The following is a 15,702-nucleotide window of genomic DNA, read 5'->3' as shown; positions in this document are numbered from 1 at the left end:
TACTTTGAGCAACAACAACAACAAAAAAAAGTAACTGCACTGCATTAATATCAGATTTATAGGTAGAAAACTATTTATGGAAGTTCTTAATGAGCTTTTGTCCACTATTACACTGATACAGTTTCAACCATTTCTGATGACATAACAAAATGAACTTCCCAACTCACACCCTTTCCTTGTCCAATTCATGGGATTTTTTTTCTCTGTGCAAATACAAAAATGTTCATAATTTAATTAAATAAACTTAAGAATGTTGAATATGTATCAACTTCAGCTATACAGTGTGGATTTATAACTCTCACACTTATCCTCTTTTTCCTCAATGACAGTATGTTATTACCCAACATAATGCAGAGGCTCCTTCCAATATGAATAACTACATTCTTCATTTTAAAATTAAACATCTATCAAGAAAACAAAAACTAAATTTAAACAGCATGGTTTTCTTGTTTGTGTTTCAGCTTTATCTGTGCTTAATTATGCAGGGTTTTGGGTTTCTCCTTAGTGAATCAAATCACCAAAACTTAAATAAACTGTCCCCATTCTAATTTTATTAAAATACTGATTTTAAAACTGTGCATGGAATAACAGAAACTTGAGATGCCTGGCTGGATGTTCAGAAAAACTAAACAACCAAACTTTAGTACTGGAACTTACTCGGCAGATAAAGGCTGTACAAAGAGGGGAAAAAAAGCACACTGTATTTCAGAGTCCTTTCCATTTAAATTTACAATTTCATTAGCCATCCTTCAAAGGAGTTACCAACATGCAACAGTGAACTTGTCAACCACAAGACTCTCAGGCAGGGTTATCTGGTGCTAGGACACCTTTATTTCAGGAAGAAAAGGGAGGAGGGGAAAACAAAAAGAGTAACTTTGACAATTAAAGAACTCCAGTAAAAATACAGCCTGAATGATTAGAAAGCATCAGTTACTCACTGCAATTTCAGCAATCACCAAGGTAAATATTTTAGTCAACTGAATGAGTGAAACTCTTCTTGAACAATAAAAGCAAAATAACTCCAAAACGTAGCTCAGCTTTTCAAAAATAAAGATGAAACCCTTAAGGTGATTTCCACTCCCCACTATATTAAATAAAGAAGTTTTAACACACACTTACATCTCTAGCTTTCCCATAGAAGGCTTCTTGAAAAGCAGCCTCTAATGATCCAATAAAATAAACAGGATGGCAGTCACCATATCTATTTGAGATAAAATTTCCAATTAACAAAAAATGACAAAATCAAGTCATTCCAATATTGTACCTTTTCATATGTTCTGTAAATATAATGCATTGGCTAAACCTTTAGAAAGATGAAGCATTACACTTCTAAAGGACAGACAGGAAATATTTAGGACCCATTTGTTTTCTGACATTGAAAAAGTCAAAGTAATGAACTGCTGCCTTACAAACTTTATCATAAAAACATTCTGTTTATACATGTAGATACCTTGAGTTCAAAACAATTCTCTATAAATTTTTTCAATTATAATTTATTTCCTCCCTTTATTATATTCTTAAAGGTTAATTGAAGGCTATTCTTGCATTACACATTAACGCATCTCATACACATAAAGAAATATTTCATCACAGGAGTGAAAACAGAATGCACATAAACTTTGCATTACTTTGCAGCTTTTACCTATCTAATGAAACAAGCAACTGTTTAACACTGCATGATTTGGCAGTAAAGTTTTTTAAAAATCCAGAATTTCTCTCTTTTTTTAAAAGTCAGGATTGACCCAACCACTTTGCTGTTGTGAAAACTCTTACAGCAACTATGTATTTATTTTTCAATATTAATCAGTGTCAGCTTTTCTGTTGCTTCATATTATAATAAAATTATCATACATAACCAGTCTTTCTCATCCTTCTGGACCTTTACATAATTAAGTAATGGTACTACACAGTGGCAAAATAAATAAGAGAAGAATCAATCACTCCAGCTTGGGCTGAGAAATAATTTTATTGCAGAAGCAGTTCTAGTAGCAGAGTTAGAATTAAATAAATTAGATTAGGATGTCTAAATATGCCAAAGTCCATTAGGATGTTTAAATATGCTATCATCTCACAAGGAAACATGTACACTTGATTTATTTTTATTTTCATTATTTACTAACTTTAACTTAGTTTGTAATCACACAGTTAACAGGCTAAGCTTACCTTGAAGAAAACTCTGCTGTAAATTGTAATAAGGCATCTCCTTCATTTTCAGCATTTTCTGGCACTTAAAAAACGAAGGAAAAAAACCAAAAGAAATGCAACTTTATGAAAACAGGTTGTAGTGTACAAACACAGTCACTTCACAGGTATTTCATGTTCTCAGCTTTCTGAAGTGTTACCAAGACACTAAAAAGACTATTGACTGTGAACCTATCGAAAGACAAGAAATTTCCAGAGGGTCTCATGAATAGATTCAGGTTTTCCAAGCAGTAAAAGCCTCAGGTCCTCAGTGTAATGTGATATATCCCTTGCTCAGAGTTAGCACTCTGGACTTACTCTAAGGCTCGAAAGGCTCGACCCTTCCTCTCCATAATGTGAAAGTTTTCCATATTATTACATATATTTGCTATCAAAAAACTTCTAATGAAGTAACACTAATACAAGCCTAAAGTAAATAAAGAGATGCAAGAACCACATGTAGGAGGTAACTGAGTGCTGCTGCTCAATTCTTTTCATAATTCAAGGGCAAATAATCATTAAGAAACTTGATTAGCGTAATGACTAAAGCATTAATCAAAAATAGAATCTGTAGAATTTTCTAAACAGGGAAGTGGAAATCTAGTTATCTTCAGGTGCACTTGGATAAAGATCACAATTTCTCTGGCTTTATTTGTTACTCATCAATTTTAAGTTAAATTATTATCCTCCAGTTGCAAGGTTCAAAATTTCCCTCCATGGAAAGGCGCTTTCATAGTTGCCAGTTATGTGTGCAGTATTTTCCTTTGATACATCCATCAGACACGACATTCAAACATTCAAATATTTCCTATCAAAGGATTTCTAATTCTGCAGACTCCTCACACCTCTCTGCCTTCCCCTCTGCTGTACAACCTCCAGTTAATTGGAACTCTTACTCATTGGCGATTTCCTCAAGGCAGATGATGTTACTCCAAACATTTCCCCATCATCAACTCCAAACTCAGTAGCATCTTCAAAGTCATCCCCATCACTGTCACTAACCATGTGAACATCAGTGCACTGCTGTATAAAGACAAAACCCAAAATCCACTGTAAGCTTCTATTTCAGACATTTTCAGTGAAATCCAAGATACATCCACAGTGACAAATACTTACATATTTCTATAAACACATAATACACTGCAGTTTAATTTAGCATTATCAAAGGTTGTTTTTAACAGAAGTCTGGCTGACAGAAAAATGATGTGATAAGATGCATTATTAAAGAATCTCTATATACATATAATTGAGCAAACTTTATTCAAAGTTAATGCTGTTTTCCATCTGGTGGTACCAGAGCTGGCCTCACTGCATAAGCAAGAGTAAGAAAAGTCACACAATGGTGGCTTTTATATTGGCATTTGGCATATCAATCTAAAGGAGAAATATCAAAATTTTAGTGCAAGCAGCTGAGGTCTCATCTCCCACAATCAGATGCTTGGCTGCATTTGCTTGCTTTGTTTTTCCTCTTTTTCCTCAATGACTCATTTGCCAGTTCCTCACTTTGCCACAATTACGTGTTGCAGGAACTGGAAGTGAATTGTTGTAAGAGGAAACTCTATGTGACAACAGGAGGGATGGTGAGCACTGCACACCAAGGTGTCCCTGCCTCCTCCCAGAGCAGCCTGGTGAAACAAAGATGCTGTCCTTACCTCCTCTGACTGCTCCCTTGTTTGTACAGGTGAAGATCTTCTTCCAACTGTGAGCCGATGGCAAGGGAAAGTCAGTCCTGACACAGCTAAAGTCATCTGCAAAGCAAGCAGTGGTTCCTTGTTGAAGCCACAGTCTCAGTTAAAGGTTGGGGGGAGGGTTTAAGGTTGTTTAGAGATTCAAATTAAAGACAGCATTGTTTGAACACATATTAAGAAGCCTGAAAAATGAAAATGATTCCGTACATTAAAATATTCAAGGAAATATCGACTGAGTTCTACCGAGGTGTTTGCACGGAGTATCAAAACAAACTCCATGGGACTGCAAACTCCAAAGTGCCTTGAGCTGTTATTTTCTCCTAAATCAGTACTGAAGTTTGAAATGTTACTGTGCATGGCAACTTTTACAATGCTATGCTTTGATGATGTAAATGTAGATTTTTTTTTATTGCTAATCAAGAAGCAGTTGTTGAAGTAAAGATGCTAAGTATTGATACAAGTAATTAAAAACAGTTAAATCATCTTGAAAAAGATTGTATTTTGAAAGAACTGTTTATCAGCAGACATTGCAATAGACACAATCACACTGGCAACTTAAAAAATACATTTCTTCTCCTTTTTGGTCATTTTACCAATAGAGAAATTCTACTGTCATGTGAAAGACAGAATTATTATGATGTCCGTAAACGCACAGCAATGATTTTTGAAAATCTGGTCCTATATTGCATTTAAAAATGCACTAATTATAATACCTAAAAATGAGAACTGTCCACTCTGTGACCAGAATCACCTGTGGCATTTATAGCTTCTGCCCAGCCTCCTGCCTCTTCTGGAGAGCACCTCAGTCCAGGAGATGCAAGCTTGATGACCACAAATAGCCATTTCAGAAGCATCTAACTTATCTGGACTGATTTTATAATGTGAGTAGCTCTTAAATAAAGATAATTGATTCTTTTTGGCAGTGACAAAGTATTTAATGCTGTGCAATTTTCAGTGATGTGGAGAAGGGTAGTCTTGGCTGTATGTTTAAAACATTGTTTCTAATGGTTCCTTCAGATGAAACACAGAGAGGACAGAAAAACAATTAGATCCTATAAAACTTACTAGCAGGGCACGGAATGAAAGATTTACATTATACATTTCTACATTTTCTACTGAAATATAGCACTCTCCTAATTGGACTGTAAAACATTAGGGTAAAATACATTTCAGTCATTCTCGACAAAAATCCAAGAATAAATTATAAGCCTAAATTTCATTTACTGCCATGAGCACTGAAAATATCCCATTTATTTTTTTATACATAATTCAGAGCGACTTTCTCACTTGTCTGCTAGAACTCACAAAGATTTAATTTGCTGCAGGTTGAAGCAGGCTGATTAAGCAGGCTGGTTACCAAATGAATGTTAACCTGTCTGAACTAGCCTACTGTCACATTCTCACAGCAAGGTTAAACACAAGTTTAGCTGTGTAAAAAGCCCAGCAATTGTCTTAAAGGAAGTGAGTTGTAATTCTGTGGAGCAAATGAAATATTAAAGACGACACACAGGTCTCGACCAATTACCTATGAAACAAGAGGATAGGAACTTCATTCTCTGTAATAATCCACCATTTCTATTTTTATTTTTATAAGCCTTTAATAATAAACAAAACCCAACTGTTATAAAGCCTGCAACTTTGCCCTGTAGTTATCACACTACATGAAATGCTGGTAAAACACACACACATTAACCACACACAGACTACAGCTCCCTCTCTCACAGCATCAAATACCCTGACAGATGCCTGGAAAGGCTCCTGGTCTCTTTTCCATGCACATTAAAGAGAGAGTGGTAAGATCAAGCAGGCAGTTATTGTGCTGCTTCATCACTTGGCCCAATTGCAGGGTGTTGCAATTCCAATTTGCAACCCTATATTATAGTGTCAAAGCGTCTCTCAAACATGAGCTAACAGCAGAAGGGGTTCCACATCAGAGCCTGTTTCATCCTACTCTCCAGACAGTTGCTGGAATGTTGGGGGTTTGTGCACACTGGTGTGAGAAATCACCCTTTGCCTTTTTTTTTTCTTTCTTTCTGATAAGTTTTTCTTGCAAAAGAAATAGCAGCTCTGCCTTCATTCCAAAATAAACGAGAGGTATCAACATTCTTCTAGAATAAAGTTATATGTTGTTATATCTTCGTTCAAAGATATAGATAGAGAATTCTCTTGCAAAGAAAGACTCTTGCACCACAAAAGCTCGAGCTTTATTTTGGAAATGATAAAAACACCAGGACTAAGCCAAAGATTGTTTTCCAGGCAGCTCAGCAAACCTTTTCCCAGTACTGTGAATGCAGGCCAAGGTACTGATGGGAGCACCACTGAAGTGTCCCAGTGAAGAAATGTAGATCTCACACTGCTCTGGAGAGGTTTTGCTTTGTGAATTCTGTACCTGCCACCTCCCAAACACAGATACAGAACATTATAACTGCAATAAATTATCATTGTGTTTCAGCCACCTTCCCATGGGAATGGACAAAATCTTTATACCAACCCCATCACTGAAAAAGCTGGTTTGTAGCCTGAGTACCTGATTACCCATATTCTCCAGCTTATGAGCCCATCTGGCTGGGAAAAACCCTCAAAAACCCTCACTTTTCTGAATTTTTCTCTTTTTTGCATGAAAATCATCACTATTTGAGTAGCAGAGCTTGATTGGGATGGCTTCGACATGCACAAGACACTGAAAATGCATTTGCAGGACTCATGCATGAATGACAAGCTAAATATAGGTTATGAATGAAATTATGCACTAAAGCAAAAATAAAAAAGATTACTCTATTTTTTTTAGGCAGAGAACCTATGCATGTGCAAATCAAACTGTCTGAGAACTGAAAGGTACATGAAGTAGAAAGTAAAATAAAACCAGAAATAAGGAAAATTACTGGCAAAAAGTAACTCCAGAGCCAGATCTTTTGTCCAACACTGTTGACACTGCTTGTGCTTATTTGAAGTTTAAGTAGTCTCCTATTTGGCTTCCTATAGCTTTTAAGGAGAAGGACAATAAAATTCAAGATTTCAAACATTTCAGGGAGAGTGGCAGCAAGGGAGTCTCCTCTTAGGAGACAGCAGAGATACTAAATGGATTTAATATCTCTGTTATTCAAAAAGGTAATGGCACAACCTGGACTAAAAGTGCACAGGAGGTTCCTTGAAATAGACTTTAACTACTAAGAGAAAGATCATGACAAAATCTAACAATTTAGAGAGGAAAGAAATAGTCTGGTGCTCACTTGTGCTTTCCAGCTCTAAGACACTAATATTATTTGTAAATGCTCAGTGTGAGATTATTTGTTTTTCAATTGCCAGCATTAGCAACTGAGGGTAATGTTAAGCAACATCTTTTCTGATCCAAACATGCAGGATTCTTTGTCAGCTTTCCAGATTAACCCAGAAATATTTGCCAAATCTGGAGTGAGACCAGATGCTTTAAACAATAAATTATTCTTCATGTTAGACATGTATTAGTGTTATGTAGAAGCTTCTGGAAATGTAATTCAGAACAGCCTAACCCCACGATCTTTTTCCCAAATATTCATGATACAAACATGTCTGCAGGAAAGAAAGAAATCACTGAGAGCATGTAATTCCATAGTGCTGCCATCTCGTGCTCAGAAAAATATGAAAAATTACAAGCCCATAATCTCAAAACCTTGTATCTTCTAGAAAGAGTTGGTTGGCACAACTTCATTCCCACTCCTGCAGATTTCTGACATTACAAATGAAGGAACAGAGTCAGTCTCTTTTACCAGTCCAGAGATATTTAATCAAGATGCTGAAGATGTGAGAAAGACAAACAGTAGAAGGAACATGAAGGAATGATACCAACAGAGAGCTCCAGCTGCAGAATTCACTCCACTGAGAAATGCTGATACAAAAATTATGAGCTTGGTGGACTGCATCAGGAAAGGAGAAATTGGATATGACAAATTGGCCTTCCTCATGTTCAGCCACACACCAATGGAGACAAACAGCATCTCAAAAGAGATCTGAAAGGCAATTATACCTAATGAGGAGAGTGAAGGAGGCTGTAAGAGCTTTCTAATGCCTTACAGAATATAGCTGGGACATCCAAAGTGTCCAGCTTAAGGCAATAATCTGTAAAGAATGGGACATTCCTCCTCACCCTCAATTATTGAAAGCTTGTGCTGTCCACAGGATACTTGCCATCAAGGGATCCCATCTCTGCAAAGGGATAAAGCTTTTCATAACCAATAACTGTTCAGAACAAGTACAATGTTTAAGGAAGATAGGAATATTGGTTTATTTTGTTCTCTTTGTTAAGCTGTTGATTTTTACAAAAGCAATGAGGGTTTTGAGGTTTTGGAGTGTGTGGGCACTCTGATTTGCTTTAATGTACATTAATGTATCTGTCTGAACATACAGACACCTGTTAATCAGGCAAGTTATTAAATGGACCCTTCAGCTGTATTACCCAGCTGTATTGCTTGTCAATTCAAAAAGAAAAAAAAAGCTAAAAAAGCTTCTGGCTGTTTAAAAGACCACTGTTTCAATCACTGTAACAAGGAAATTTTATTGTTCAAACTACTCAAATGACAAATTCTTTCCAACTCACTGGAAAGGTATTTTTTCTAATACCATTTTTTGGGCATAAAGCACATATTCTTGATCATTTGTTCTCAGAAATTGAAAGGTCACACTGTAGATCTTACAAAGCATCAGACAGAAATTCAGAGAACACTTGATCCATACGCAAAGGAGAAGATTCTATCAATGATGCAGGATTTAACTTGCACACACACAGCAAGGGAAGCAACAGGCATTATCTGACAATGGCAAACCAAAACCTTGCAGTGGATAAACCTCCTGGATTTTTAATACAAAAAGATGCTAAAAAGAAATGTAATTTCTGTATAAGTCCACTGCTATGAATGAGTCCAACTATTCAAGTAGGTGAACTTCTGATACAGAATTATGTTTGGCTGTATACCATCTGCTTCAATAGGAAACTAAATAGGAGAACTCTCATAGCAAGATTTTCTACTGAAGTAAAGGGGAAAAAAATCCATTTTCTGCTTTTAATACTCAGAGATAAAGTAAGCAAACAAGATTCTGGTGTACAAAATAAAAAGCATGTTTTCCGATACTTGACTCTCCCCCATGAATCTCCCATAAAAAGGGCTCATTGCAAAGGTTGCTTAGCAGGCTGCAGTACACACATGGGGGTTTGTAATACACATTTATCACACACAAAAAAACTTCCATCAGAAACGACTGCAGTGTTACCTACAGACTGAAACCTAATCCTGGTTCAAATATGCCATGTGAAAGCCCTTTCACCATGGCCAAAATGTGAGCTGCTTACCTTTTCCATTTACTGGTTTACTCACTGATACATAGCTTAAGAACAGAGAAATAAGCATGATCAAGTACATTTCATAACACTCAATTATTCAAATTAACTTTAGAGGTGCCCATAGCAAAATATTCAATGACTGGCAGGGGTCTCCTCTGTGAAAATTTCACTCCCATATAATTTGATCCTTTTACTCATTGGATTAATTACTATGATGTTTTTTTTCCCCTCATCAGGTAACAGAAGGGATAAGCATAGAGGGCTGAGTAAGGAACATTATCAAGCATTTCAATTTTCATAGTAAATTTCCTATTCTGTTATGTAACCTTTCATTATAGCATAAGCTAATTTCCTGAGTATGATAAATGCCAATTTATTGGATGAATGGATGGATGGATGGATGGATGGATGCATGGATGGATGGATGTATGGATGGATGGATTTTCTTGAAGATACAGGAAAAAAAAGTTGCATTTTGAACACAACTATATGAAGTCTGAGAAGGAACAAAAACTTTGAGAAGGAAGAAAAACTCTGAGAAGGAACATTTCTCTCCTTGTTGTTCCATCAAATGTTCTTTGTGTATGATATTATTAGATGGACTTGGACACAAAGTGTTTTAGGGATCAAATGCTTTTATTGCCTAAGTGCACTGACAGTAGGGAAGGTAATAAGACAAATCATAAACCAATCTAGTTGGAACACCTAGAAAATAAGTTATTCTTCTTGCTGTTTACCATCAGAGCTAGATTGGTCAGGCTGCTCCACAGCTGAGGCTCACTTACACTTTTGTAACCTATTTTTTTCAAGACTGAAGAAGCAAGGAAAAGCAGGGAATGTTTGTATGGTGGACAGGACATGGCAATGACTGTGGCATATAGGAAAAATCCAAGTGTACAAGGCAGGGGGGAGAGGTAGAGCAAGTGAGTGAAGTTTTGTTTTCACACTTGAAATACAAGAGTATGAAGTGTTTCATTAAACAAACAGTTGAATAAAACTGTGGTTTCTAAGTGCATTCTGCACAGTCCTTGCATGTGAATACTGAAGCGGGAGAAACAAGACTATGGGAACTCTGGCAATCTTTTACAGTTCTTCAGAGATTATCAGATGGCTCCACACTCTTTCCTGGTTGGAGATCCAACCAGAGAAACCAATCCATGCAAGGACATGGTGGACTCCCAAGCAATTCATGCCATTTCTGGGGCTACTCAAAGTCTCATCATTTCAAGAAAAATGACACTATGACATGAGAGAGTTTTCATATGAGCTTGTTCTTGCCACGGCTGCAGTTCCTGCTGTTTAACCAAGCATTATTAACAGTGTGTGGGCAGCCTGTTGTGCTCAGACAAACCCTCACGAATTCCTTGGGAACAAACAGGTGGTCAGCACTTGTCACTGTATAATTATTCAATAAATAACCTATCTTCAGCGTATAATCTCACAAAAGCAAAGTGACACATGATTTTAGAATTCCTGCATGTTCATGTTTAAAAGTTATGTTTAAAGCTTCAAGAGATTAAAGATTTTCTGTGAAATAATGTTTATCCTTTGGCTTGTTTTTTTTTTTTTTCAAAAGTTAGCAAGTATTTTTCCAGTAGTAACAGACTGTAAAATTACTTCTATTCATGTTGAAATACATAGTATACACAAAACAAGTGTTATCACACCAACAAAGAGCAAGTATCCCAATGTAAAATGAAGGTACATGGCAATTCAAAAAGCACATCTATTAAATACTTTATTTTAGTTGACTGAAACAAGGGCTTTTTTGTACTATGCAATTAACTGATTCAGAAAGATTTACTACCCAGAACTGAAGGGCTCTCTTCAGTCTGTACTGCTCAGCTAGACATTGTTATCTAAGTTCAGTACATAACATTAAAAAAAAGAAATCAAACATCCTAAGCTCATTTACTGTCATGTAAGCTCTTATCCCTCCTTGAATAACAATAAAAAGTGGATGTAATTCCACATCAGCCACTTTGTCTTTTGACATCAAATAGCATTAGCTGGGAAAAACAGTCAAGTATGCTTGAGGTTTGTTTGTTTTATTAAACTATTGCACAAATATGAAAATGAACAGAAGAGTCTAAAAAAATTGACAGCCCTTGAAATTAACTTCCTCTGGAAAATAACTTCATTTTCATTATGCATCTCCAATAAAAAGAAAAAAAATCTTGACAGGTATTCAACGTTTCATTTTAAACACTAACTGGATGAAAAAAACATCTCTAGCGTGGAGTGTGTTCAGGTTATAAATCAGTAATGCTTATTTTAACTCCTCACAAAGTGTTGTTGAGATAATTACTGCTGACAGCTTTATTCAAGGTTCATTTCACTTTTTCTACTCTTTTCCCCCTGTTAGAAGTTCAGCAGGGCCCATGGGAAGATCCACCCCTCACACCTGTTAGGGTTCTTCATGTTACTGAGGCCACTTTGGACACGTCACTTCACATTAGCATTGTGCCAGAGCGCTGTGACAATTACTTATCGCAGGTTTAACTTGAAAAAAAGTTTCTAATCCAGCCACAAGAACAGTGTCAGAGTACGTAATTTAAACCTGTCAACACAGGTTGTAGGAAACTCATTCCAAGGATTTCAGTCATGTTCCCATGGTAGATCTCTGAACCACAATGAAGCTTAAAATCACAAAGGAATGCTATAGAGTTAAAACACAGAACCCAAAAGTTTAAAAAGCTCTGAACTGAAGGGGGGGAAAAACATGTCTGAACTATTACTCATGTTTTAAAATTTGATAAATTCTTTTGATTAGGCTTAATAGACTGCCATGTTAACTCTCCAAAATTCCAAAAGGCTGCTGCATAGGTATCTTATTTTGCTGCAGTGTGAAGGCACAGTCTTGGCTGATCTTTAATGTGCTGAAGGCAGAAGTATGGTGAAGCAGCTCTGGAATCATCTTGAGGATGGTGTGGGAGGCTGCAGGAGCTCCAAGGCACAGCAAGGAGGCCACTCGTGTCCTTCAGACACCAGGCTGGCACTGCAGCGACAGCCACTCCAAAGGCAGCTCCACAAACACAAGGAGATTCTTGTGAGCTTGAGAACAAGTGGTGCTGGTGCTCTGGGAACACCCAGCCCTGGTGTGCTGGCTGAACACACATGCCAATTTTTGCTACGGCCCCTGTTAATCACCAGCCGTGTTACTGTGCATCCACCCCTCTCGTTTGCTGGCTGAATGAAAATTATCCCTGGTTTTGATTATTTCTCATTTGACTGAGCCTAGTTAGGCAAATTAGGAATTAAAGCAGAAGGACAGCTACTGTAGTACTTAATGTTGCTTGAAACCACAAATATATTTAAAGGAAACAAAAAGAAAATAATATTTCCTCGTACAGCAGATTCTGCTAAAAAAGAGATATACTTGAGAGGCTGAAATAAATACCCATGATCACTTACAGAGCTCATTCTTGTTAGACAAAAACTGTAAATATTAAAAAGGATGAAAAATCTGCCAAGCCATTTGCAGCTATTTGAAACACAGGGTAACAGAATTAAATAAATGCTGAAAGACCTGGAACACAGTTAAGTATAGACCATGAGGCTAATTGTGGATCTTGAGTTAATTACTTTCCACTGATACGTTTTCTCAATGGTCTTTTACATGAGTTTTTTCTTTCCTCAGTCTGAACCCCAAGGCAATTCAGCGTGCTAGCCTCCAAACTCTGGGTGATTCATTGTGTACTTCTGCCTTAGGATTTTTAGTTCATGCAGAGAAAGCCAGGCTTTCACATCAAGTTGATGTTAATGTGCACTGACAAAGCAACAGTAAAGGAGCTTCATGTTTGTCACAACGTGCACTCTTTAATTTAGTAATTGCTTTATACTGATATGCAAATAATGACACATTTCCCAAATTTCCAGTTCCTCAGCAATGCTTTCGCTAATTACTCCGTGGTTAAAACTTATGCATGTAAATTGGTTCAGTGAGTTTATTAATAAGTACACCTGTGTGAACTGATCTATAAAACACACATGCCTGGGAACAGGTCATAACTCACTGTACATTCCTGAAGGTCTCTGGAACTGAAAAAAACTAGTCTCTAACTAAAAGAAGATAAATTTCAAATAAGTGTTATTCACAGATAAACTGGGATCCCCAACCTATCCTAAGCTAAAGAGAGACTGTCTTGGGGTGACAACAAATACCAGGAGTCAAAGCATCCATCAAGAGGGATCAAGATACAGAAAAGAAAAGGTCAATTAAAAAAAAAAAAGGACAAGAATCCCTCTAGCACCTGAAAACATGGGAAAGGGCCAGTGTCCACTCATCCACCAGCTCTCTGTGGACCACATACTTTGAAGTCTGGTTATAGTGTTTAGTGGTACTGTGTACTCTTACTCTTGATACACTGACATGAAAAATTCAGCTGCACTTAACACGGATTCAGACACATAACAATTGCAAAAATACTCAACATAGTTAACCTGTTCTCCTTTATTTCCTTTCTTCAAAATTGTCCTGCTTTGTTTGCTGGCTTTTACGTTCCAACACAGCCTGTTAAATTCCTGGTATTTTTTTTATGTAACTGCCACAGAATATAGACAGTATAATCATCGTTTTTACTAAGTCTGACCTCAAACCACTTATTTTTCGCTATTCACAAGAGATGCAAAACCATTAACAGGCTTTTAAGCTCAGGAACAAGTAAAATAAAAAACAGTATAAACTAACAATAATTCATCCACACTGCATTATTGCCCACAGATATTCACAGATACACCTTGGGAACTGCTTTGCATTCACAAAGAGTACCAGCCAAATACTTGGCACATTCCTGGTCTATGGTGGGATGCCATTTACTTCACAACATTGTACAACGCTTTGGATGGCAAACAGAGAAGTGCCTGGATACGTTTCCAGCACTATATAATTCCTTGGCACAGTTCAAGCAGTTGTGCTAGCAGAACTGCTTCCAAAAAAATGCTTCAAACACTAATAGGATTTTTATGCTGCCTCTTCTTCATGGATGTTGTTTTTTGAGAAATTGGATTTTTGCAATGTTAGCTCTTGAAAACACAGTGCTACTGACTTCTAAAAATGAGTTTCCAAAAAGGATGATTGTTTCCTGTGTATCTTCTAGTGAAGTTCTGTTCTGCTTATAATAGTGGAGCTTCATTACAAAGAAACAAGCACCACTGTGATAATCCTCCAGGAATAATGCAATTACCACTTATCAAACAGGTGTCTGCTGTATTCCAAGGAGATTATCACTTCCTATTCTGCTCTCAGAGAGCACAGAATAAAAGAGAAGCTGCTACTATTAAATGACTAAGGGGAAAAGGAGTCTTTGATAACAGCTCCTGCCAGCATCTCTCAGCAGGGCATGAAGCAAATGTAGTCCTTCTATAACAGCTTGGCACTGAAATGGGTATTTTGGTTTCTGTAAAATGAGTTAAAGCACCTAAGTAAGACCACTCCTGTTAACTCAGTCTGAAGCATCTCTCTCTGTTTCATCATGGAATATTCCAAGAATCTCAGCACCTCCAGCCTTATGCCAACCCATGCCCCTTGTGAGCAGTCCCAAGGAGGAACTCTGCCTGCTCCAGCAAAAACGGGCTGCAGAGCTGAGCCATGATCTCTCAGAGACACTTCTGAGACAATGCAGGCCTTGATAAAGGCACAAAAGGGTCTCCCTGAGAATTAAATCTTTTTATCTAGATATATTTGTAGGTCAAACCACAGCTGGGTGTAATTGATCAGCAAAGGCAATTTTTTTAGCGTATTTTCTAAGCAGCTTCTTGAGTAGGAATTATCTCAGGAGTGGATCTCTAAAACCCACAGCAAAAGCACTCTCTTATGAAATCTGGGATACAGCTCAATGTACAGAAGGTGCTATTCTACATGGCAAAACATGTAATTGGTTTGAAAACAAGCCCAGCTGAGCATCAAGGGCAGAGGAGGAGTGAAGAGAGCAAACAACTACACACATGCAGGAGACAAGAAGCTACTTCAGCTACTGGGATGTCCAGGGGTTGTGAGGGCCAGCAGCTGTTCACAGACAGGGACTTCAAAAAAAGCAGGACACTGGTGATCCTGTAAAACCCTGTCCAGTGAAGATTACCACTGCTTTGGTATAAATTCAAGAAGTGTAGCTTCTGCTGCTGCCTCTGCTGGGACACAAAAGCTCCAATGCAGTTTGTGCGCACATCAATGGAGAGGTGGAGTGGTGGTGAGGATACAATACACACCCCCAGCACCAGGGATCTGGATTGTCCTGATCTACCCTGAAGATATTTCCCTATGCCTATGGTCATTTATATCACATTTTGATTTGCAGGTTGTGTCAATATAAGGACAGAAAGCAGCAAATATAAAGTATCAGTCTCAGTCAGCACTTGTTTACTGATTCTAAACTCTACTCCCTTTAACAAGTTCTATGAACATGACATTTTTAATAAAAGTAACTTTCATGTCTGTGAGTTTCAAAGCAGGAACAGCTAAAAACATCTCAACAGATCAAGCAGATTTGTCAATCTCTTGCAAAAGAAGAAAGCAGTAAA

The 15,702-nt window shown here is 37.3% G+C and overlaps 1 protein-coding gene across 2 annotated transcripts in view; it reads right to left on the bottom strand.

The window, feature by feature from the left end:
- The window catches only part of FAF1 (Fas associated factor 1), a 153,989-nt gene that overhangs the window by 47,985 nt on the left and 90,302 nt on the right, over positions 1 to 15,702 (bottom strand). For both annotated transcript variants that reach the window (XM_063407099.1, XM_063407100.1), the window contains 4 exons: positions 3,834 to 3,929; positions 3,078 to 3,204; positions 2,164 to 2,227; positions 1,120 to 1,201 (listed from right to left, as the gene is read on the bottom strand). In XM_063407099.1, the coding sequence (XP_063263169.1) occupies positions 1,120 to 1,201; positions 2,164 to 2,227; positions 3,078 to 3,204; positions 3,834 to 3,929 (369 nt within the window). The remainder of the gene's footprint in view (positions 1 to 1,119; positions 1,202 to 2,163; positions 2,228 to 3,077; positions 3,205 to 3,833; positions 3,930 to 15,702) is intronic.

This window comes from Prinia subflava, chromosome 10 (assembly GCF_021018805.1).
Source record: "Prinia subflava isolate CZ2003 ecotype Zambia chromosome 10, Cam_Psub_1.2, whole genome shotgun sequence".
NCBI classification, from domain to species: Eukaryota; Metazoa; Chordata; class Aves; order Passeriformes; family Cisticolidae; genus Prinia; species Prinia subflava.
The sequence above is the reverse complement of the archived record's forward strand: the minus strand, read 5'-3'. Positions and strand labels throughout refer to the sequence as shown.